Genomic DNA, 24,743 nt, shown 5'->3' on the forward strand with positions numbered 1-24,743 from the left:
TAAACTGAAACAAATGTAACTCTGGAAACAAACTGAATTAAAACCAAGAAGTCAAAATGAAATAAAAATAAAAGCTAATTTAAAAAATACAAAACTACGATAACTCTAGTGAAAACTTTAAAACAAACACAGCTCTGTGCCTTTATCAAAAAGTACTGTCATGCTGAGTATAGACATTTTAAACATAACCCATTATTGTACATGTTTATTGTAAAAAGCCAGTATAACTGTCAGTCTCAGCCTTTTCTCTTTTATTGTCACAAAGTTAATGACCATCATTGACACTATCAGTTTGTAAACATATAACATTTATTGTGAGGAGATCTGAGTTCAGGAAAAATTACCGCCCAGCCCTGATGTAGATGTTAAGCCTTGGTAGAAATATGCAGTCTCAGACTGTTCGTGTTTAAAAAGGGAACTGAACATTCAGATTTTAGAAGACTCATACAAAGTCATTGTCAGGCAATCTAACACAATGGTATGGTAATTTCACATGATTTTTAAAGGCTGTATTTAGAGCTGCGACTAAGTACAGTACACGTATATTACTTTAGTGTAAGAAAATGTCTAAAAAAATCTGGTGCCAAACTGAAAACGTAGCAAATTCTTGTAACCAAGATTTTTTTGAAATTACATGTAAAAAAAAAAAGAAAAAAAAAAGAGAGAATTATTCAATCAGTTGCCAGTTTTTTTTGTTTTTAACTAAATGATGAATCAGATCAGTTCCTTTCCATTTATAGAGGACAGTATCAGTTAATTTTATTAGGAACTGTCCAGTTATATTATGAAAATATCATGGAAATCGTTTCTCTTAGTGATGAATGGAAATGTACATAAGTGATTTACATGCAGAGACAGTACTGAACTTGTTCTGGATTTAATTGGTCAGGAACATCAGTAACTGCAGAGCCCTTAAAAAAAGGAAAAAAAAAAGGAGTGAGTGTGGGTGTGAGTGGGGGGGTTAAAGAGATGACATAATAACAATTCCTTCATTTTCTTTTTATTAACACATTACATGTCCATTGAAAAGGACTAGGTAGCAAATATATTGTCTTTTGCATTCAAATGAACACAAAAGGATCATACCTGTACATTCACTAAGGCTCTGTCTTTAGGGAAAACACGGGTTTCCATAAGGCAAATAATATTTAAAGGAATGCTATTAAGTATTATCCAGCATGTCAATTTATTTCTTACTTCTTCCTGACAGTACAAGGATGCAAGCTGGTAGCACAATCTGCTCTGCCGTGCTGATTCATATTTTACAACCTTAATACACAGTAAAGGGAAAAGGCAAGCCCAAAAAATAAAAAGTACACAGTATCAGGATGTGTTATTTGAGTGTGTAAAGTACAGCATGTTGATGGATCAGTAGGTAAAGTCTGGAATGTCAATTAGTGAACTGATTCCTAACCCTATTATGACACTGCAACAGATGAGATGCCAAAGTGTTGTCAAATCACAAACCATCAATGAATCTGGCCCCTCATTTTAATGTCAGCTACACATCTGTAAAATCTTGCACTACTGTGACGTTGCCGCTTTGACAGCATTTGCCTACAGATTGATAAACGCCCGCCAAAACAGCCAAAGCCACGTTTGTGTTAGTTCCTGTGACGGTAGGTGTCTTCGAGATCACACAACACCGTAGCAGCCTCACTGTTGTTGCTTGCAAAAAAAACAACAAAACAAAACAAAAAAAACTAACAAGATGATTCAATACAGTTTAAACATGTATGCAAATCTCAATATGTAAATAAATATACATACAGCCAAATTTCTCTATCAGCTTGTATGCAAGCCTTCTCCCCCTCTCACCACAAACAGTGGTCACATCTGGAAGTTTCACATCACATTAAAGAGCAAACAAGAAAAATATTCAAATGTTTTAAAACCGATCCGTCGGTTCAATCTGCTAGAAGTTACAACGAGAGGCAGGCGTGCAGCTGCGGGAAGCAGCAGTTTTAATTTTAAGAGCTCAAACGCTTTGTTCAAAAAGCATGAACAAACGTTCCAATGATGTATCGTGCTACTGCCTGCTGACAAAAGCAGCAACCCTGATTTAGTCGGTTAATGCATAAAAATTACATAATAACAATTAAAAAAAAAAAAAAAACTATGAATGACTGCATGAAATGCAATAAAGTCACATTCTGTGAGGCATGTGGATAGAATAAGATAACTTAAGATGGATAAAATGCATCTGTATATTTAATCTCCTCTCCAGTATATAAACTCGTGGGTATCAGAGCCGCTCGTCTCCCTGCTTTGTAAACTCACTCTGTACACTTGTTAAACATTGACATCTAAACAGTCAAAGATGCATAGCCTTTCCCCTTCACACTGTCCTCACGTTTTGTTCAGACTTTTTCAAAATAAAACACTGATTACACCTCCTGTGCTCCAACAAACACTCGAGCAGGCAGCGTATTTACTCCAACAGCAGCATACACGGTGAAGAAGAGTCTTCACGCATCCCGGCCCGCTCTGCCGCGCAGGGAAGGCAAGGATCGACGTCTCATTTACCGACCTGACTTCAGTTTCAATCCAGGCAGACGTAGGGCAGTATGTTCAGCCTGCTCTCATCTCCGTGCGGGTCCAAGGAGATGCACTCGGTCCAGTCGTACCATTTATCCATTGTGTCATAGCAACCATTTACCCCGGACCAGTGCTGTGTGTGTAACCTGCTCAGGTCTTTGCCATTCACCTCTCTGCTGACTCCAGGGATCTCTCCAGGTGGCGAGTCTGAAACCAGCGTGTGTGTTTTCTTAGCATCTTTGCTCCGGTGCTCCTCCTTCTTCAGGAACTCTGACATGAAAAAGTGTGCACCGGGGGTGTGCGCGCCCGACGACGTCAGCACATTGCTTTGCTGGCTAAGGTACGACTGGATGATTTCGCTCCTCGACAGCTCTTTCCAGTCCGTCTGCTGGAAAGGACTGGGAGGAACTGGCGGATTTTGCTTCGGCTGTTCTGACCAGTTATTCTCAGGTTTGTGATTCGGTCTGTCCTCGCCCTCTGGGAAAGAATCCTTCTGGAAGGAGGTTTTGATCTGCCCCGTTACAGGATCGAACGTCAGCCTCCTGTCTTTTAACCTCACTGGTTTTGTTCTGTCTTCTACAGTCAGCCCTTCTAAATTAACAGAGCAATCCTTAGGTCTGTATTTCTGTCTTTTTCTTTTCCCTGTATTAAAAGAAGGACCCTCATCTTCCAGACTCTCCACGCCACTGCAGGGGGTGACAGTGGAGCCGTGGAGAGACATACTAGGAGGCAGGTGGTGAGAGTCCAAATCAGCAGACCCTGAACCGTCAGTGTGAAAACCCTGAACAGATGCGCTGAAAGGCTGAGGAGACAGTCCGAGCCCAGAGTTATCTACAGTCCCAGGTCTCACGCTGGGGGTAGGAATACTCTGTGCTTGGGGTGCAGTTTGTTTCACAACAGCTTCCTGTTTTAGAGTCTGAGGACTGTGCAAGGAACAGCGTGGGCTTCTGGGTCGACACTTTCCCCCAGAGGCAGCTTGCTCCTGTCTGGCTTGCTGCTGCAGAACTGATGCTTTTAGCAAAGAGGAAGTGCTAGGAGGCTTGCTGCATCCTGGGAAATTTGAGTGAGGTTTTACAGCATGAACAGGGATTTTATTTAGCTTGTCGTTGTCCAAAGCCTCAGGAATGTCCCTGTCCAAAGACTGATGTGCACGAATATCTGCAAGAATTTCTGTGCCGGTACCAATTCCATTGGTTTGCAGCTGCTTTGAGTTTTGGATTTTATCATTAAGAGTTGTTTTAGGTATCTTTGCTGGTAAAATCGGTCCTTCCTTCTGCTCGCCCTTGCGTTTTTTGTTGCTCGGTTTTTCCACTCTCAGGGAGCAGTTGTTGAAATCATTTCTGTTCTTCAACTCTGGGCCCGTTTTACCCGACGGTGGGTTGGTGGCTGGAGCAGAGATGCAAGGATGAGCACCGCCAATGGAAGACCACGACGCACTGGTGCCGCCTTTTGACAACACCTCAACCTTCCCTGGTTCGATTAGCTTCTGCCAGTTCCGCAGAAGCTTCTTGGCTCTCTTTGCGAGGTCCTCGTTTTTGGTTTTCTTCCGGACGTCGTTGATGAGCTTGCCCAGGCGGGTTTCCTTTAAGAGGAGATAAGATTGATGATTGTTTAACAGCGGATGAAACTTGACTGCTAAAAATCTGCATTTGATTGCTTTATTTGCTGATGGCACATGTTGTAACTTACCTCCAGTGCCTCTTTGGTGATAGGATATTTCTCCAAAAAGGAGATCACCTCCACGACGACCACCATGTTGCATATCTGCTGGAAAAGAAAGACCAATTATATACAAAAATACTGAGAGACAGGGGTGGGCGGTAAAAACGGTATATGGTAGAAACGATATAAATTTGGCCAACGGTAGAGATTTTGACTAAACCGCTCTACTGCGACAGCGCATGTTGATGGTGTCATCAAGCTGCGCCTGTTTTGGTCGAAAGCATTGCAACGGCTGCAAACAACATCATCTGCAAATTATGCCGGGCGACAGTAACAGCAAAGAGATGAAACACTTTTGAAACACTGTGCTAATGTTATGCTAATGTGGCTGTTTTGCTAGCGATCACATAGGACATCTTTATATACCAGCTAGTCCGACTTCAGTAACCCTGTAAAAGTCACTGCTGTTTAGTTTTCTGTCTTCATTTATGTTGGAAGTGATAGCAGAGCTGTATTTTTTAATTTTTTCAGAAATCTCTCAGTCAGAACATGCTATATCATGTTTAGGTGGAAGCTAGCGAGCCAACTTCCTGCTCCGTTAAATTTAATAAATTCTGTTTTCATGGATGCCTGGATGGGGTCAGTAAGCACAACCAGAATTCATACATAAGGCACACTGTCGATTTTTGAGATAATTAAAGGATTTTAAGTGTGCCTTACAAAGTGTAACATACGTTATACAGAAGAAAATAATATATCGTGATATATATCGTTACCGCACATGCTTCAAATTATACCGTGATATGGATTTTAGGCCATATGGCTCATCCCTACTGAGAAATCACAAAAACAGCATTAAAGGAAGACATGTCTGTATCTAGATGTTGCCACTCCACCAAACACATTCCTCAGAAGGGGAAAAAAAGAACTTATCAAAAGGTCGAGAAATCATTTGAATAAACTTTCAAATGTGCACCTGTACGTTTAGAAAACATTTACTAGTTTCGGGCTCAGTTTGTCAAAACGAGAAAGCATGCAAATGTGCCGTTTTAGTCCACCAAAATAGTAGAAAGCCCACGTATTCAGATGATTGTTGTCTTTAATCTGCAGCCACTTCTGCAATGATCAACAATGTGGTTATTGGTTAACATGTGTTGCAGCGGAGGATTTCCTTTGCAAAGCCAAAGCCCAACTCTAGCTGTAGTGTGCCTGCGATCAAACTTATGACATTAAAAAACCCCTGATCGAAAAACGTTGAGTGAGGAGTCGTTGGCAAAAATGTAACACGTAGATGCTTCTGGAATAAAATGCGTTACATCACTGTGGACCACAAGCCCTGACTTCTGATTGATGCAGTGAATCACGGTCAGGTCTGCTCTTGCGTTTGCATTACGTGTTATTTACCGCGTGGTCGTCTCCCGGTGTTTTATATTTGGTGTCAGCCGATAGAAACTAATTTTCCGTCCTAGTGGAAAATTCTCTTTGTTGTGGTCAGTTTTATTTGGTGGCAAGCTTTTCTTTGTACATTCTCTCACATGCATCCAAGCAGTTTCAGCAGTCTGCCAACATTTGTGAATCTTTATACTGAACCTATGATTATTATTCTTCATACTATGGCGACGCATCTGAACAGGCCAATGGCAATAGTTGCGTCAGCCAACGTGTAGTTACATTACTTGCGAAGTGCACATCAGGTTACAGCATTGATATCCTGCTGAAGCATAAATCAGGTGTAAACTGTGTGTGGGATGCTGGGCATTTCAAGGCTTTCTGGCAGGATGTCACAGAGAGCACCCCCAGTGCATGACTGCAGGTAAGCATGTTGAAATAAGAAATTGTAAATAGGGATGTCAAACTTATTTTACATTGTGGGCCACACACAGCCCAGTTTGATCTAAAGCGGGCCAAACCAGTGAAACCTCTCTTTCTGTCAGTGTAAAGAAGTTTAGCTAAACATTTAATCCCATTTAATAAAGAAATGCTGCTGCTGCAGTAAATGAAAGGCACCTATCAGCATGTCTAAAATTACAGAAAAAGATCGTTCACCCTCCACCAGGCAACCACCTTAATTATTTTAGGTGTAGTATGAATGACAACAGGGGAGGTGCTTTATCAGTAGGACAAGCTGTAAAACTCATGAAAACACAGTTAACTCATTCACTGCCAATGGCTGGCAGTGAATGAGTTAAAAGCCCTCCTTCACATTTTCCAAAACCATCCAGTTTGGCCGGATTGGAATCTTTGCTGACCGATTCTGGCCCCTGGGCCTTATTTTGACACCCCAGGCATGTGGATAATCAGGCGTGTGTTGGACACTCAGCAGTAACACACTGGGAGTACTTAAATGACACTGTAAACAACAACAGCTCTGAATCCATTTGTTTGTAATGGTCGCTGGTGCTGGGTAGCTCACTGAGAAGCCATACATGTTTGTAGGTTGCTGACTAACTCGGCTTGGCTGTTTATACTGCTGTAACACACCTAAAGTAATCCCGGGGTCATCTTAGATAAAGGCGTTACAAACCTCGGAGCCCTGCTGGAGGTCTCCTCTCTGCAGAGCCTCTGTGTCTAAAGGGAACTTGCACTACATTCAGCACGTCCCCCTCTCTTGCCCTGATGAACTCTACTGTAAGTGCACACAATTGTCGCCAGCATCAACTTAACCGGGCTCTGGCATGCCTGCTTCATCACTCACTTTCGCTAACTAGACGTTAGCCAGCTAATTAGCAAGCAAATACTAAGTGTCCAGACGCTGAATGCCTCCACTCTGTCAGTTCCCCTATAGCGACTCGAGGCCACCAGCTCGACCACCATTGTCTGCTCTTCTCCACCCAGTTAATTCCGCTTAAAACCAGTGGACATACTCACATTGCTCTGGCCGTCGATGGCCTGTAGCAGCCGGTCTCTCATCACCTGCGGAGTGGCTGTAGCCGCTGTCATCGCCTGGCGGTGTCGCGGGTCGGGACGGAGACAGACAGCAGAATCCCCCGAAGAGCCGGCGATGGGAAACCCGCTGACACTCACAACTCCGACGGAAGCTCCCCCGAAGCAGCGGGCATCATGCTTTATGATGCTTCTGTCTTTGTTTCCAATCGCCACCCTCACCTGTTTGGTACCGCTAACTGCAGGAGACGGAACACCCTCTCCGGGAATCGGCTACCCCCTCGGCTGGTAGCCGCCTCCTTCTCGGCCTTCTCACCGAGCTTTTTGTGAGGCAGCAGAGCATTGTGGGAAATCTTTACGTAACCGGCTTCGACCCGCGTCAAATCCACGTGCTCGCAGCAAGCTGTAAATTTAACAAAAAAAAAGAAAGACAATAAAACCGGAAAGGTGGTCCTAAGAAATCGATTAGAGCAGCTGTCGCTAAAACAAGGATATATACATATTCTGGAAATCTATCAAATGAGTGTAAAAGAAAAAACTGTATTATTTATTACAATCATAAGAAACTGAATTCATGTCAATCCAATGAGTTGTTCATCGCCACACGGGGCTTCTCTTAGAAGTAAGGAATTATATTAATAAAACATAACATTCAACCATTTTTTCTACGCAGGAATGCAAGTAAATATCTGTATTTTGTATCTTAATGTATCGTAAAACAATAATTATATTTTAGCATTAAATACATTCTGTTAGATTAATCATGACAGAAGCATAACAAATGGAAATGACAAATACTGTTAGAGCATCTGTGTAATAAACCGTATACTAGGCGGTGGTCTAATAAATTTAAAGATAGAAAGCGAGACTATGCTGTATATAAAAGGACTCCATAGTTAAAATTTTCTTACACAAAAATAACCTTTAATAATACCAAATTCATATTTTTGTCTCGTCTGAACGTCCTCCACATCTAACTAATAAATCAAGGTGCCTTCCAGTTCACTTGAAACTGAAGCTTGATGTTGGAGCCACCTTTGATGATATCTCTTCTGTCAGGGACGGTCATCAAAATCTCACCATACAAAACAAGTCTTATTCACTAAAAAATGATTATGGAAAATACGTATGGATATTTCAACTGAAAAATACACTAAATTTCAAAAATCTTGTGCATAAACTATTTATAAATGAGAAACAGTGTATGCCACATGATGTTGCCATATAGTTGATAACCAAAAAAAAACCTCCTCACCAAATCTCTTCAGTTCTCTGCTAATAGACAGGCCGAGTTTGCAGTTGATTAAATCAGCATTGTTGAGAAAGGCAAAGAACAGAAAGAGTCATGAACACACCCTTAAAAAGATTTCTTAATTTTATAAACACATGATTGCTTCAGTTTTATTCAGATTAAGGTTGATACATGTTTGTTTTGTTAAACTAAATCTTTTCCCCAAAACAGCTTAATCTCTTTAAGCTGGGATAAGCTTTGTTATAGTTATATTTTAGTATTTAAAAATGCACAACTCTCTATGTTTTCCAAAACAGATACAGTCCTATTAAAACTAACTCCACCCTTACTGCTTCCACTGGAATTAAAAAGGCAATTAGCAGCAAACTGCTGATAATCAAACACACTTGATTATCTGATCATCAGCAAATGTGAGCACCTATGTAAAAGCAGACGACTCTGGAGCATTCAGGTGTGTTAACACAATGCCAAGGAGGAATGACATAAAACCCTGATTGTTGCTGGCTGTGTCAAGCCTGCTCAGAGGCGATAACAACCACTTGTCTTCTCACACGTCTGGTAAGTTACTTGTGGATTAGAAGAGAATCTCACCAACTGTTTGAGTCACTAGAAGTACACAGAGACGATGGATTCTTTGGGTAGTAATTTTCTATTTCACCTAAGATGAAGAGCTGCTGCATGAGGAGAGTTTGCTGGTTGTTGGTCACCATAACATCTCCAGAAACTGGATTTCTAGCCTGGATAAATATCTCTTCAGACATGCTGCAGCATGACACTGAGACATGTTATGGTTTAAGATGTTTTGAGTTTTGTGACATGGTTGTTATCCTGCTGGATGGGCACGGTCAGCAACAATACTCAGGTAGGCTGTGGCATTTTAATGATGTTCAGCAGGTACTACGGGGTCCAAAGTGGCAAAAAATGTCCCCCCACACCATCAAACCACATCTAATCTGAACTATTCATACAAGGCAGAATGGGTCTGTGCTTTCATGTTGTTTATGCCAAATTCTGAGCCCACAGCTTGGATGTTGCAGCAGAACTTAAAACTCATCAGACCAGGCAACACTTTTATAATTTTCTATTGTTTAAATTTGATTTGGTGAGCTGCTGTGAACTGTAGCCTCAGTTTCCTATTACTGGCTGACAGGAGTGTGGTCTTGTGTTCCTGTAGCCCATCTGCTTCAAGGTTTGATGTGTGTTCAGGGATGCTCTTCTGTATATCTTGGTTGTAACGACAGATTTTTTGCGCTGCATTGATTGCATTATGTTTCTGCAATGTGACTGGCTGCTTTAACAAGCCTCTTAGTTGTGTCTAATGAAGCTGCCAGTGAATGAATATTATGCTGCTCTGTTTTGTAGCTGAAACCCGGATGCCTGGAAGCATCGAGTCCACAGGCCCACTCCAGATGTCGTGCAGAATCGCACATTAACATGTTAGCAGCAGGTTTCAAGGGGCCTCCATGAGTCTGACTTGTATTTCCCATACCCCTTACAAATGCTCAAACTGAGATATGGGCGGGGTTGAAGGCCAGGACAAGACCTTGAACTCTTTATCTGTGTTAAACTACGCATGAACAAATTCTGCAGTGCGACAGGGCACATGATCCTGCTGAGAGAGGCCGCTGCAATCAGGGAATACTGTTGACTGGATGCAGGTGGTCTGGAACAATGTTTAGGCAGGTGCAGCATGTTAAAGTAACCCACATGTACACCAAGACCCGAGGCTTCCCAGAATATAGCCCAGAAAATCACATTGCCTTTTTTGACTTGCCTTCTTTCAAAAGACAGAACATATTTGATAATAAAACTTTATTTTTTATTAAGAATAAGGTCACATTTACAGTGAATATATATTTAATTACAGCACATGTGCTGCTGAATAAAGAAAATAGCACAATTTCCCCCCCTAAGAAGTTGAAAACAAACACATAAGTGAGTAAAATAATCCTATTTATAACTCACAAATCAGATTCAGATTTTTCTGTGGAATCTGGATGAACTGAGCCTGTGCAGGAAAAAGGAATAAAATGATGTTTCTGGTGTTTCTTTACCACTAACTACAAAACCACAAGTTTCCAGCAAAGGTGTTACAGTTAAAGAAAGATCAATAAAAATGTAACAAGAGAAGAATAAATACAGCCATTCATAAATTCCTGTACAGCACAAAGGGTTGTAAACCAAAAGGAGTATAATTACTAGTAAAAGGGTCAAAGAAAGAGAAAAAGGACATTAAGGAGAAGCTGACAGCATCCATCTGGAAAGGGAAGCATCTTGGAGGAAGTCCACTGGCCACACACGATCATGATCCAAACAATCTGTGCAGATTGAAGACATTTGGCTAGTTAGAACAGCAGCACACTTCTGCTAATTTCAGGAGAAGCAGCGCACATCTAAAGGGCATAAAAACGTTTGATTTACACACACACAAACAAAAAAGACAGGACAGCACAATCATCAAGCACTTTATAGGTTTAACCTCAGTAATGCTGAGTTGGGACTTCATTCACTCTCAGATGGACTCATGGATTATACAAGTTGTAACAAAAGGACTCCTGGTCCATGTCTACATGATTGCATCACATATTCTGTGTTGATTTATCAGCTGTGCAATCATGGTGTTATCCTCCTGATTGACCACATCCTAAAGGTGCACCACTGGATTTAGATCTGGGGATTGGGGAACCCATCATCAGGTTTATGAAAGCATTTTGAGGCAATTTGTTTGGTATGTTGGCACATAAGAAAACCGTGGTAATAACAAAGTTAGACGTGGTCATCAGAGATCCCCAGAAACACTGACTGATATAAACAAGTGTCTGAAGTGTTCTCAGATTGGGTCCACGGCTTCATCCTTTAAACGCCAAATTCAAGTTTCTTCACACCAAGCTTTGGTTGTTCAGTGTTTGTCCAGACTGCAGACTCAGATTAATAATGTGAATTGTAAGAAGTTTCTTCTGCTCCCAGTTGTAAAGAATTGGCTTCTGGATTACTTTACCCCCCTTCAAAGCAGTAAGACTTCATTGGCAGCAACAGTCACATTTTTTTCTTGTTATAATGTTTAACTTGAAAAACATGTGAAGGTGCTGACTCATGTCTGCAGCTTACTGCTACCCCACAACCGTATTTTACCTTTAAAAGCAAACATGGCGTAATCCTTAAATATCCTCCCCAAATATAATGCATTTATATGTGTCAGTGAAAACTAATACAGTATCCCAGAAAGTTGAATTTGTTCACATGGACTTGCATTTTCAGAAGGAGAAACGTTCTCAGTAATTCAGGTCACAGTAGTCTTAACTGGTTGAAAAACAAGGCAACCAGACTTTAAGTTTGTGAAGATGTTACACCTCTCATCCAAGAGGGTTCTTCATTTCTAAAAACAAAAGGTTAAGACCTAATTATATAATCTATGCATGGCACACCATAGAAGAGTCAACTCAACAGGACAGGACTCAGCTGTAAATCTATACCGAAAGAACAAAGGTCACTCTATCCTCTGATTGGCATCGAGGATGCCAATGTTCACACTTTGGACAAAGAAGACAACTGGTACACATCCTGGACAGGGAGGAACGTTAGTTTGAGCACATTCCCTATTCACCCATTTACGTGAATAAGGAAAGACCATCTCTGAATTGAGGAGGTGGCCTATCTTTCGCCATCTTACAATGCACACACTGGTGATGGAAAGCTACATTGTAGCCACAGCCACCCTGGGGCGCACTGACAGAGGCGAGGCTGCCGGACACTGGCGCCACCGGGCACTCTGACCACCACCAGTAGTCAACGGGTGAAGTGTCTTGCCCAAGGACACAACGGCAATGCTAACTAATGGCAATGCCAAGGACACAACGACCGAGACTGTCCAAGCTGGGGCTCGAACCAGCAACCTTCTGATTAAAAGGCGAACTCCCAACTCTTGAGCCACGATCGCCCCCACGATCGTGATGAAGAAACAGACCTTCCAGTCCATTGTTCCTTCTGTGGGCTGGCTTCAGTCATTATGCAAATGTACTGTTTATATGATTGGGGAAACCTGCAGTCAGCTGAGAAGTCACTTGGATGAGTAACGAAACGTTTCTCCCACTGAAAACGCTACGTCCAGATGAACAGAACAACTTTTGGAGAGGCCATGCATGTCCACTGTGAACGACCATCACTTAACAGAGGTGGTGACAATGACAGCAGCTATCAGCCACCTACAATTCAGTTTTGATTATCCTTCCCAGGTGCATCTCCGCCCGTTCACACCTCGTCTCAGTTGACCTCAATAGCTTCCATGGTAGGGCAGGGCAGGGTGTCACAGTGGTTCCACTCAGCCTTTTTTTTTTCCTCAAACCTTGTGATGTGATGACGCACATGATCAATAGTGTCAACGGCCACCTCCTAAGGGACAATCTAGGGGTTTAAATATCTGCGACTCCTCCACCTTTTGTTTTTAGAACTGAAGTGCCCTCTTGACTGAGAGGGGAAAAGTCTTGACGAACTTCAGCTGCCTTCTTTTGTTAAGCTTTTAGGAGTAGCACCATTGCCTAACAATAGCTCACGAGGTCAGTTTCATGATCATTGCATGATCATATGCAAATTGTCATGACCGTTGATTAATGGCCAGAGAGTTGGGAAGTAGCTGCAACACACTATTAGAGCTACAGCACTGGTAAAATGCTGTAGCTGTAACAGTAACAGCTCCAGAGTGGTGAAAGATGTACCCCTGGGCCTCCTCCTGGATTCAGAGATGGTCTCTACCTTTCCATGTAAAGGTTTTTGCTTAGGTAGTGACTGTCCTTCTCCCCTGAATTGCCTGCAGCTATTTTTAGGCGCCTTCCCAGCTTTGACAAATGTCCAGCTGGGACAACCACATTCCCTCAGGGCCATTTTTCATACGATGACCTTCAGCTTCCCAAGCCGGTCTGTGTGGTGATGGTGTTCGCTCTGTGTTGTAGTGTCCTGATGACACCCAGTTTGTGTTTTAATGGAGAACGAGAGTCAAGAATGAAATACTGATCCGTGTGCATTGATTTAAAGTACACGTCGACTTTTAAATGTCCCCAATTACTAATGGCAATTTGACAATCTAAGAAAGCTAGCCTGCCATTTTTCATTTCCTCCCTGGTGAACTTGATAATGTGAGAAATGCTTTGTGGTACATCGTGAAATTTGATTTTTCACCCACGTATAATCCACATACCTGAACCAATTGCTCAACAGTGTTCCAGGATACAATAACAGAGCCCTTTATTTCTCCACTTTGTTCTTTTGGCTACAAATTAGCCAAAGTCGGTGAAACTGGGGATTTCACTGCAGACCCGTGTTTCTGCTTCTATGTGAAATATGTGGAATGAGAACAGAGTTCCAAGAGCAGACACTTTGGCTTGGTGCTTAGAGTTCTTCCTGTTACTGAGAAAATGTACTGTTTACAAAGTTCAGAAAGAGTGAAAAAAATTACTTTGATGAGCAACTAAACTATTTGTCCCACTAAAAAAAAAGCAACGTCCAGATGAACGAAATGAACTTTCTGGGATTTTTTTTTGATGTGTGAAATGTCAAAAAACCTCAATTAACAAAAAAAAAAAAAATCTAATCCCACAAGAAGACCAAACTCAAAACTTCGGACTTTTTTGTCGTGGCAACCATTACTGTCACTGGTCTAGGTTTCTGGCAACAATTGGAATCTGCGTCACAAAGAAAGCTTATGTGGCTCAACATCAGTCTTCAGCACGTTCTCATATTTGGAGCACAACATATGAAACAAATATCTATGCATCTTCCTATGCTTATCCAAGTCGGTGCCCAATTCAGCAGCTGGAGCCTATCCCAGCTGTCATAAGGTTGGCAGGGTACAGGGAAAGGTTGCTAATCTATTGCAAGGCTAACACTGAGAGACAGACATTCACACTGGTGTTCACCTTTTAGGCCGATTTAGAGTCACCAATTCACCAAACCCATGCATGTCTTTGTGCAGCTATGGTGGTGGTTGTCTATCAACAACTAAGCTGTAGTGCCTCTTCACCTCACTGTACAATACCTTGTGCAATACTTTTTTGTAAATAGTCAACAGTGCAAAAGACTCAATACTTGAAATGTGCAATTCACTTGTATTTTTTATTCCTATTTATTCTATTGATCCCCTTTGTATATTTTATTTATATTTGTCTCTGTATTTATATATATGTGTGTGTGTGTGTGTGTGTGTGTGTGTGTGTGTGTATGTATATATATATATATAACAATTCTGTAACTGTAACTTCGGTCGTTGCTGTGCTTTTTGGAAGTCGAATTTCCCAGAGGAACCCACCCGAGGGATTAATAAAGTTCTATCTTATCTTATCTTATCTTATTTTATCTTATCTTATCTTATCACATGAGTAAGATACTGAATCGCGAGCTGCTAACGATGTGAGAGTGTCAGAATTTTAGAAAGCCTTTAGTCGTAGATAAAAGTATAAGTATAAAAAAGTATAACTGAAGTACACAGTGAGAACCCATGCAAGCATGGAGAGAACGTGCAAACTCTACGTTCTCCACGATTTGAACCATCATGCTCCCTATGAAACAAACACTAGGATAAAAATAGCTAAAGCCCACAGCACAAGTAATTGAGTGCCTCTCAGTAAACTGCATCTGGTCCATCAGCATCGACTGACACAGTCTTACTCACAGGATCATGCAGAACATGATGAAGATGTTCCACAATGCGATGAAGATCCGGAAGTACCGCAGGCTGAGCAGAAACTCTCTGATGTTGTCCCCTGAGAGATAGACTGTGAATGTTTGTGGCAATACTACTCACTCTCTCTCTCTCTCTCTCTCTCACACACACACACACACACACACACACACACACACACACACACACACACACACACACACCTGTTGTTGGTGATCCAGAGTCATCTCCAAATCCCTGCGACTCCTTCCTTTTGCTGAAAAAAAGACACCCACAGTTAACCTTCAACATTCTGCTAACACACAAACCTAAACTAATGACTGAGTACAATACTCACAGCTTGAAGTTCAGCACAGCCCCTGCGTTCACCAGTAAAGTCCTGCAGAGCACAAACACGGAGAGTTTGGTTGTCAGCTCAGCAGCGTATTAGCTGCTGCGCTGGCATTAGCACCAAGCTAGTTAGCTTGTCATTTTACGCCACACACGGCTGACTGACTAACACAAAATTACACAGCGACACATAAAGACACATAGAGAACTTATTATCTCAATACAAGATGTGATTCCGTGTGACATCTGCCACACGACTCGATAAATTACCCGAATATCAACAGATCCCCGATCATCTTGATCAAATCACATCAGAAGCGCCTCACTTCCGCGTTCGGCACGTAATCAGAAATGTGACCAATACAAATCCGGTATCCAGAGAAATACGAAGTGTTGTTATTCCCCGGGTTTAGACTGTAAGGTGCAACCTTACCAAACACTGATCGTCTGCCAAAATTGATTTTCAATGTTTTAGTGTATTTTTATGTGTAATGTCTTATGTGTAAATAGACTTTGGTGAACAGGATTTATAAAGAGGTTATAAAGAGATTTATAAGCACTCAAGCACTTTAAAAACGACCACGCACAGTTAGCCAATTAAAATATGTTTATAGAACTGTTGTTGTATTTGTTGAAAATTTTCTGCTGCCCTCTACCTCAGATCTCTCTTTAAAAAGACATTTTTGACGTAATTGTGACCTTTTATCTGGGCAAGTAAGAGATATATAAAAGCCACTTTGCCAAAAACTGATTGCAGCTTCTATTGTGACAGGTATGTGTGTTATTGTTTTTTCTGTTCCTTCCTAGTGGGATAAATAATTTCTTTGGTAGCTCTCGAACTTCGTAGGTTCTTTTGGGTGTTTTTGTTTTGGTGAAAGGAGCTTTTTTTCGTATGTCTTTGGCTCCCCTTTTTGGAGAGAGTAAGCACTACATCCATTATCGTGTGAATTTAAAGCAAATACAGAGAATAGTAAATTAAAAACCATTAAAAAAATACATACTTGAAATCTTGATTTACTTATTAGTGTTATTACGTTTACCTCGACATCTCTGCACTCCCGATGAGTGTGAACAATGTTGGGATTAATTAAAGCATCATCTGGCCGTGAGTCAGAACGGCTCCAGGATCAGATCAGGATTGTGGGTGTTTTCATGAACGAGTGAATAAATATTTGTTGATATGAAGCCTTGACGCTTTATTTTTATATATTTATTTTCCCTCCTGCTGTGTCTCAGAGCTGCAGTAAACCCCCAGCAGCGTCTTATGGCTCGGCTGAGCGACGATCTCGATGAAGACAGCAGAGCGAGCCTTTTGTTTTTCAGCTGAAGCGCCTGAAAGGTCGCCTGAAAAAGCGGAGCAGCTGGCACTGAGCGCAGATGATGATGACGATATGCAGAGGCCGTGGAGATGAGTGGTATTAATAGGAGGGCTTGAGTGTCACAGGCTTTCACAGTCGAGACCAGGGGGGCTTTCTGTGGCGGACAGTCGGCGGAGCGGGTTTTGGGGGGTCTTCCAGACTGCGCAGTCGGAATAAAACAGAAACGCAGCTCAGACTGGCAACATGGACGTGCTGGCAGTTCTTAATTTGGGCGATATTGCCCAAGCTTTCTCCAAAATGGGAATGTTTCCTGTGTTTGATCTGGCTTACTACATCGTGTCCATCCTCTACCTCAAATATGAGCCAGGTGAGTGTGCTTGACACTTTTCTGCTTATTATTCATGTCATAAGTATGTTAGAATATAAGTCTGCGTGCTGTTTGTGCAACAGTCCACAGGCTGTTAAGTAAAATATATCCAGAATAGTACGTTTTATACACCTGTGACTGGAATTTAACCAGGAAGTAACGAATGAGGCGAGAAAGTCTATGACTTGCATGATGTGTAATTTCATTGTGAACAGAAGGCTTTATTTGTATTACATTTAGCTCACACTTTGCCTAAATACCCTTACAAGGACTTTCTCTTGCAGTTATCCGTATAGTCCTTATAAAGAATGACCTGTTACATAAACTCCAGCAGCAGCTCTGCAGCTCTGCTTTGCTTTATGTGAGGGAATGTGTGTTGCTGCAGCAGCCTGACCTCCTTTAGGAAATCACTGGAGTAGATTAAACCCCCCAGCTTTGGTTAAAGCCCATTTTTTCCATTAAGATTTAACTACTTTGAGTAACAGAGCCCGAGGAGGATGAAACCTGAGGCCTGTGCATACCAGGGACTTAAGCAATAAATAGAAGGGCCTGAAATAGACGGTCAGTAGGACCTCCAGAGCCAACTCCCCCGCCACCTTTGCTGCACACTTGTCCCTGGGAATGTGTGCGTGTATTCTTTGAAATAACACATTCGCCTCTCCACAGAGTAAAACACGCACTGTGATATTGATATGATGGTTTGGTCTTGTTGGCAGGTTTCATCCTTGATGAAAGGAGCACAAAATGCATCTCACCCTCATAATAAGTTTAAAAAGAAGCCTGCCATGCCCATCGAGCCCATTTAAAACTGTTTGCACAGCATGATCAGAACAAACGCATCATCTCTCACATTTTCCTCAGCTGGAGGAGTCACTCGTCACATAAGCACAGCTGTAGGCCACTTGGAAGCCTGTTTTAGACTAACAACTTGGATAAAGTTAATCGATATAAATGTTTTTATCAAGTTTAGTGAAGTCAGCATGTTGTTAAAAGTCTGTTGTTGGGGGACCAAAGTTTTATATGTATGCTGTATAAGGTAGATCAGGGAATCTCCCAGCTGGCTCAGGGTCAAGATGTACTGGCCAAAAGACTGCAATGTGTGGAGTAAACGAACATACTGCAAAAACGTAAAAGGCAGCCAAAGCAGAGGGACTGCAGTTTGTGTGTATTTTAAAGTTAGAAAGTACCAGCCAGCACGAATCAGGCCGACTTCAACTGTAAAGCTTGCCTTATTTTCATGCATGCAATTTCACAGTCAAATGAGTCCTGCTGTGGCTCCCACAATATCACATTTATCCTGCACACGTCTGTGCCTAAAATTGCACCAGAACTTTGAGCTTTTTTCTTTTTTCGGTTTATGTGACAGGAGAAAGGAGAGAGAAGTGTAGGGTCAAAGGTCATGAGTGGCCTGTCAAAGTTGCATACAGGAGAGGCCAGTGAGCAGGATGTATTTATAGGGCAGTATTTCTCAGGATCAGGTTGCCTTCAAATTGAGGAACGGTTGAACCGCTACACCCCCACCCACCTGTTGGTGGAGATTTGCACTCTCATCTCGACTTACTGTAACAATGCTGTAACGCCGTCGAGGCTCTGTCCCGCACGAAATGTGCGTACAGTCTCAAAACTGACATGTAACCTTTTGTGTGGTCACACGTTTGCAATTTTTCCACTTTTGTATTTCTTACTTATAGCTGCATCTGTTTTCTTGTTGCACCTCCTGCATGCATGCCATGTCTAACTTCCTTTTCTTCTTTGAAATCATTTGGGCACCTAGTTTTGCTTTTGTCCCGTTGCTTCACCAGCTTCATCAGCTGTAGCACAACATGAAGCAGAAACATTTTTAGCTGCAGCGTCCTGAACACTGGACACTGATTTAGAAAATGTGGAAAACTTATGACGGTGTCAGTTCGCAGAGTTTTAAAGTTTAATTGGCGCCTGCCTTGCTGTTACTCACATGGATACAACACGTGAGTCCACAACATGACTGTTTGTCATGCAGGCTTTCTTTGTAGCATCTTTTAAGATATATGCATCCAGTATATTACAAAGAGCCGCTCTAGTCTGTATCCTTAAGCAAAGCAGCCATATGTCAACTCAAAAGTGACTGTAGTTATCCTGAGTCAACACTGACTGATGATAAAGATGTGTACTATCAGGGCGTGACCTGGAATGATAAACTGGGTGTGCACAAAGATACAGCACACACGGGATCCACTGATATTAGCATTTGCAGGCTGCTGGTAACAGTTAGGTCTGCAGGAGCTGGCAGAAATGATCAAAGATTAATATAGTTAATAAGTTAACATTCTGCCCAAAGTGCTGACTTTAATTAATTTAATTATATGCACATTTTACACAAGGAATCAGGAATCTGCTCACATGACATTTATTTGACTGGTATGCATTCGGTTTATACTAAGCACATTTTCCTCTGTTTGAATAAATAAACCTTTGATTTTATACCTTTCAGTGGTGTTTTACTCAAAGTTATTGTTTCATATTGACTGAGTGTTTTAGAGGAGCAGGGGGTGGTCCAACACAGCCTCCACGTTTTTCTCACTTGACAATTATAACAAGTATTATTGTCAAGGACTTTTTGCAAAGCATTTAATAGATCAATCAACTGATCAATCAACATCATTTTATTACATTTACAAACAGATAAAAAAGGATAAATAATGACTGTATTTTTTTTTACCACCACCAGGAGTCGCCAAAGTTGAATAATTTTCCTCTTTTTCTAAAGAAAACTATTGACTTCCAATCAAATATATAAACTGTTTGTAGATAAATCACCTGACTGATCCTATAGTTACTTTAGTTGGTGAGTTGCTTAAGTTTGGAGGATTTTGTTAAGTTTTTCTGTTTGTATAATCTTGGAGAAAACAGAAGAATGCGCAGCATCTGACTCTTTAATAAAAGCACAGAACACATCATCATCATCATCAGCTTCATGCGCACACTGAGAGCACTCATTGACCAGCTGCTGTGATGTTTGGATCTTCACACCCTTCTGACAGCTCGTCCTCTGTGTTGCAGGCTCGGTGGAAGTTTCTCGCAGGAGTCCCGTGGCCTCCTGGCTCTGCGCCATGCTCTACTGCTTTGGTAGTTACATCCTGGCAGACATCATGCTTGGAAGCAGCCCCGTCGACTATTTCCAGCACAACAGCCACATCCTGCTGGCCTCAGCTGTCTGGTGAGAAAACCCCCAGAACCAGTTTGCTCATCACTCGTGTTTTTATTTAACTTTCAAGATGACATTTATGATACAAAGATCTGTCTCTTCCATTAGACATCAAGGATAATGAGTTGCAGCGTGGTCAGGAAACCAAACGCACACAATGGATTTATCCATTTATTTTATTCACAGGGAGGAGATTTATATGTAACAGGAATAAAAAAGTAATGTTTTATGTTTGTTGAGGAATAAACTCACAAAGGTTGTCAATCTCAATTGCAGGTACCTCCTCTTTTACTGCCCGCTGAACCTCTTCTACAAATGTGTGAGTTTCTTGCCCATCAAGCTGGTGTTGGTCGCCCTGAAGGAAGTTGTGCGCACTCGTAAGATCGCCGCAGGGGTTCACCACGCCCACCACGCCTACCACCACGGCTTCTTCATCATGGTGATCGTTGGATATGTCAAAGGTCGGTGTGACTGGGCTTTTGGTGCGTGTATAGTCCCTAAATCACCAATGTTTACATTGTGATGGAAAGGTGATTATGCTTGTGAGGAACAAACTAGTCTGTAAGTGAGTCGTGGCAACTGCCAACTCTTTGGTACTAATTTAGTGACGCATACATAGATACACATACTCGATGCATCTACAGTCTTTGTTACTGTGGCTGTTGGATCATCAGTCGCATGATTTAAACATGCATTAGTTGTACTTGTGCTTGCCTCTGTGGATGGATTACCACCAAGGCAACTGTGCCTTGAAAACTCCAGGCTCAAGTGGTTTTCACTAATGTGATAAATAATTCACTCAGGAGTAAATGTCCAGTGTAACAGGATCATAGCTAGGGTTGTGTTTTGTGGTTAACCATAATGTGGGCCATGCTTTCCGAGCCAACCTTTGGATCCTGTGTGGAAACAGAGATTTATTATGTGTTTAAAAAGGGTCAGGAAACTATTTTAGTAGATAAACTGTGCACAGTCTGAAGAAGAGGTTCCAGCAACTCCTTTTTTTTTTTGTATTTTTTGTAATATCCAATCACAGCTGCCCAACAGCTAGAAAAGCTGCGTATCAAATGTTAGGTGTGGGTTCATTCTGGTCTAACTTCTTTTCCAGACATGAACCTGCCAAAGAAAGAAAGAAGCAAAGCCTGACAGATGCGGTTGTGCAAAATGTTAAACCGCATTTCTACTTTGGCTCTTTATCATGAAAGCCTCCTGTCCCAGTTACAATAAGGAGGCCCTGCAGGTGTCCTTGTTGAAAATGGGCGTAAGAAGCTGAAGTCAGATAAGAGCAGTGACTCACAACATAGACTTTTTTTAAATCCTCCTTTCTATTTTTATCCTCACAGGATCTGGAGTGGCTCTCATGTCCAATTTTGAGCAGCTGCTGCGTGGTGTGTGGAGACCCGAGACCAACGAGATCCTCAACATGTCATTGTAAGTCTGGGGGGGAAATACAATGATCAGTGTCTCCTCAAACACAAAACCTAAAGCTGAACTGCACATAACGCTGAGTTTGCTAAAGTCATTCGTGTGGCGCTCTAAACATGTTCTGACTTCTGGTGCCCTCTGGTGGTGGGACCTAAAAAGGACACTCTAAACACCATGGTTCCATGGTGAGTGGGTAACCTGTTTGCTTTACATGTGAAATACCCCCCACTTTAGACACAAACTGAGACTTAGGAGTCACAAGGTAGTGTAGTCCTAGTGACTTCCCCAAGCCTGAATGAAAATGCAGTCAGGGCGTAAAACCTGTGCCAAATCAAAAATGTGCTCCAATCTGCTGAGGTGACCCCTCGTGAAATAACGTAACAGCAGAAAGCACCCACTTACAGTGTCAAATAAGAGTTGAATTCAAATTAAATGGCAGGCTTTGCGCCAGCCTCCACTCCAGCCCTTTCTGCTCTCTGTTTTTGCTGCCAGCGTTCGTTTTACCACCAGTTTGTGTTTTTTTTTTTTTTTTCTCTCTACAGCCCAACCAAAGCCAGCCTCTACGGTGCCATCCTCTTCACCATGCAGGAGGCCCACTGGCTGCCAGTGTCCAAGAGCACCCTTATCCTCATCTTCACCCTCTTCATGGCCACAAGCAAGGTACGATCAGCAATTCAATGACTGAACTCAGAACCATCCACCTCTGTGAACACATCTGCACTGTGTCAAAACGCTCTCTTTTGCTTCGTTGGACTGATGAAACATGTTTTGTACTACACAAATCAGGGTTTATGGGAAATACACAACTAACCTGTTGGTTTTAATGTGAAATACATAAGTGTTATTATCACAGGAGATCTTTTACCTGTAACATCAAGTGTATCACATTTGAAACACTTAACCTTTGGCACACTTAATCAGTGTGATAAATTGCGCAATACATTTTTAACCAGCCAAAGTAAAACAAATTAAATGTAAAATTAACATTTTTTCGTATTATGTGGTTAGTTTTTTCCGTTGGAACTTTTCACTTAATAATTCTGAAACATAAAACTCTAAGGCTGCTTTATTGCTGAACTTAAAGAAACAAATTAACACCAACTAGGCACAATGAAGGAACACAAAGCAAGAGGGAGAACCCGACAAAGAACAGAAGCAAACTGAGGGTTTAAATAAACAACATAGATTACTGAAGAGCGGAAACACCGGGGGAACACTGAACAGAATTTATCAGACTGTTCTCTCCTCTCAGGTGGTGATGACCGCCCGGCACTCTCACGGCTCCCCCTTTGCTCTCATTGAGTCCTGGATCTGCCACCTGCTGTTCGGCTCTCCTCTGGCTGGTGGTGAGGAGGACCACCATCATCCTCCTCCTGCAGGTGCTCCATCTTCACCTCTCAAGACCAAGGAGGATCTGAGCGAAGGTGCTCGCAAGAGGAAGGTCAAGAAAGCTGAGTAGAGCGCCGTGCTGCACTGCCGAAACGATCGGACTTCCCATTCCTTTCTAAGACGAGGGGCAGTTTGATGATGTTTGATGTTTTGCCAAGTGAGAGCCTTTCTATTAGAGCAACATGGTGCTTTCGACATTTGACATCACCCGAGGACTCTGTAAATACCACAGCAAAAGCTTCACACCCAACCTGGACCTTTGAAACCTATTTATTTATGTGTCTGTGAACATCTGCATCCGTGCAACACTGTGTGGCGATCCACGGTCAGGGGCTGCAGCGTGCCCTTAGGACAGCTTTCGTTCCTCATCAGTAGTTGTTACCAGGAGCAAGTGGTTTTTATTTAGTTCACCAATTCTTATTTTCATGAAGGAAACAGCAGAAAATGTTAATTAATTTGACTCTTAATCTGAAATTCTAATGTGAATAAAGCATTATGTGAAAGAACACGGATGATTTTTACACTGAAATGAAAGCAAATTAATATCTTTCAATAAAATCAGGAGAAACATGGTGTCTGTTTCGTGTCTGTGCCATTCGTATCCTCTTAATGCACAAGTGGATCTGCATGTTCTGACTCTAATAATGACCATGAAATCCATCTATCTTATCCAGGTCTGGTGGCAGGTGGAGACACCATCACATCACACACTAAACCATAACTGTAACCCAAACTGTAGCCCAGTAACCCTAACCTTAACCACAATCACAACCTAACCCCAAACCCTAACCAGTCCCTTTTTGTATTTTTTTCCTAAATGGCCATCAGCAGGATTTTTTTTCCAAGTTGTAAAGCTACAACAAAATAACAATGAACTTGGTCAGATGCAATGTTGATCCACGAACAACACAAGGACATCAGCTGTATCATCCTGGGTCTATCACAGGTCCTCCGCTTGGAAGGACACACCCAGATCACCCTGGAGACATCCTAGGTGTTCAGGTGATCCCTCTGAAAAAAAGAAAACCAAAGGACCAGGGTTACTGGGATTGATCCCAGAGCCAGGCCCGTGGAGGGAGCCTGAAGGAGAGTCTCTGGTAGAAGAGGCTTCAGCCCATGTGGCCTGCCCTGGGGGTCTGATCCCTGGCTGTTGAAGCTAGCTTGAGGGACAAAATGTACTTCAGTTTATTTAATGGGACATGAAACTAACGACTGAGCCCATAAAACTGTCCATGAAGTGTTTACTGAGGTCAGACAGCAAGGGTTTTAGATGCAGATATATTTTACTGCCAGCAGGTGAGGCACTTAGACATCGGCTTCACTTTTCTGGAAGCTACATCCATCTTTTTACCCGGTCTTTAGGAGGTAACAAGAAGCATTTTAGGCTTTCGATGTTACATATGTAAGGATGTGACACAGTCAGGCTTCAAGTAAACTGTCCTCAGCATATATTTTGAAATAACACAGTATACAATGAAATGGTCTTTTTACTATGAAAGGGAATTTCCTCTCTGGTGGCAAAGCCCCATAGACAACTGTACAAGTGATCAACTCCCATATCAACTCGAGCTTTAAGACTGCAATTGACTCGACTATAGAAGGTTTCAGAAGCTCTGCCCTAAGCAGGGGCCGGTCCATGTCGAATTTTGGGAATTCTAATTCAGAGGTACACCCTGTTTCTCCATGTGAAGCTTTTTTGTGCTACAGCGTGGTGCAAAAGCCAGTAT

At 42.0% G+C, this 24,743-nt stretch overlaps 3 protein-coding genes across 4 annotated transcripts; 1 reads left to right on the top strand and 2 right to left on the bottom strand.

The window, feature by feature from the left end:
* Positions 1-394: 394 nt before the first annotated feature.
* Positions 395-7,630, bottom strand: LOC147313544 (mediator of RNA polymerase II transcription subunit 26). Of its 2 annotated transcripts, none has more exons than XM_086263183.1 (3): positions 7,069-7,630; positions 4,228-4,305; positions 395-4,120 (listed from the first exon to the last, which is right to left on the bottom strand). In XM_086263183.1, exons 1-3 carry the CDS (start codon positions 7,138-7,140, stop codon positions 2,543-2,545), a joined length of 1,728 nt encoding a protein of 575 aa, XP_086119309.1. In that variant the 5' UTR covers positions 7,141-7,630; the 3' UTR covers positions 395-2,542. The 2 variants fall into 2 exon arrangements, with proteins under 2 accessions (XP_086119309.1, XP_086119310.1); XM_086263184.1 differs by having other exon boundaries at positions 396-4,120; positions 4,228-4,302; positions 7,069-7,628.
* Positions 7,631-10,132: 2,502 nt separating this feature from the next.
* smim7 (small integral membrane protein 7) lies at positions 10,133-15,688 on the bottom strand. Its single transcript, XM_086263185.1, has 5 exons — positions 15,606-15,688; positions 15,343-15,384; positions 15,209-15,261; positions 14,997-15,087; positions 10,133-10,653 (listed from the first exon to the last, which is right to left on the bottom strand). The coding sequence occupies exons 1-5, from the start codon at positions 15,629-15,631 to the stop codon at positions 10,638-10,640; spliced, it is 228 nt and encodes a 75-aa protein (XP_086119311.1). The 5' UTR covers positions 15,632-15,688; the 3' UTR covers positions 10,133-10,637.
* Positions 15,689-16,541: 853 nt separating this feature from the next.
* On the top strand, positions 16,542-23,591 carry tmem38a (transmembrane protein 38A). Its single transcript, XM_086263186.1, has 6 exons — positions 16,542-17,021; positions 20,061-20,217; positions 20,482-20,666; positions 21,546-21,633; positions 22,170-22,287; positions 22,880-23,591. Exons 1-6 carry the CDS (start codon positions 16,898-16,900, stop codon positions 23,084-23,086), a joined length of 879 nt encoding a protein of 292 aa, XP_086119312.1. The 5' UTR covers positions 16,542-16,897; the 3' UTR covers positions 23,087-23,591.
* The last annotated feature ends 1,152 nt before the right edge of the window (positions 23,592-24,743 follow it).

Source organism: Aulonocara sp. 'chitande type north' Nkhata Bay, linkage group LG15 (assembly GCF_057382095.1).
Source record: "Aulonocara sp. 'chitande type north' Nkhata Bay isolate Kocher_YH1m ecotype deep benthic linkage group LG15, A_spYH_male_GT1.1, whole genome shotgun sequence".
Taxonomy (NCBI): Eukaryota; Metazoa; Chordata; class Actinopteri; order Cichliformes; family Cichlidae; genus Aulonocara; species Aulonocara sp. 'chitande type north' Nkhata Bay.

Bases quoted from the DNA above. Each gene is read 5' to 3' on its own strand.
- LOC147313544 (XM_086263183.1), bottom strand. From the start codon at position 7,140: ATGACAGCGGCTACAGCCACTCCGCAGGTGATGAGAGACCGGCTGCTA. The intron at 4,306-7,068 runs GTGAGTATGTCC...TTTCTTTTCCAG, and splicing joins CCATCGACGGCCAGAGCAAT to CAGATATGCAACATGGTGGT. The intron at 4,121-4,227 runs GTAAGTTACAAC...CTCCTCTTAAAG, and splicing joins TCACCAAAGAGGCACTGGAG to GAAACCCGCCTGGGCAAGCT.
- smim7 (XM_086263185.1), bottom strand. From the start codon at position 15,631: ATGATCGGGGATCTGTTGATATTCGG. The intron at 15,385-15,605 runs GTAATTTATCGA...TGTGCTCTGCAG, and splicing joins GGGGATCTGTTGATATTCGG to GACTTTACTGGTGAACGCAG. The intron at 15,088-15,208 runs GTGTGTGTGTGT...TCTATCTCTCAG, and splicing joins CTCTGGATCACCAACAACAG to GGGACAACATCAGAGAGTTT.
- tmem38a (XM_086263186.1), top strand. From the start codon at position 16,898: ATGGACGTGCTGGCAGTTCTTAATTTGGGCGATATTGCCCAAGCTTTC. The intron at 20,218-20,481 runs GTGAGAAAACCC...TCTCAATTGCAG, and splicing joins CTGCTGGCCTCAGCTGTCTG to GTACCTCCTCTTTTACTGCC. The intron at 22,288-22,879 runs GTACGATCAGCA...CTCTCCTCTCAG, and splicing joins TCTTCATGGCCACAAGCAAG to GTGGTGATGACCGCCCGGCA.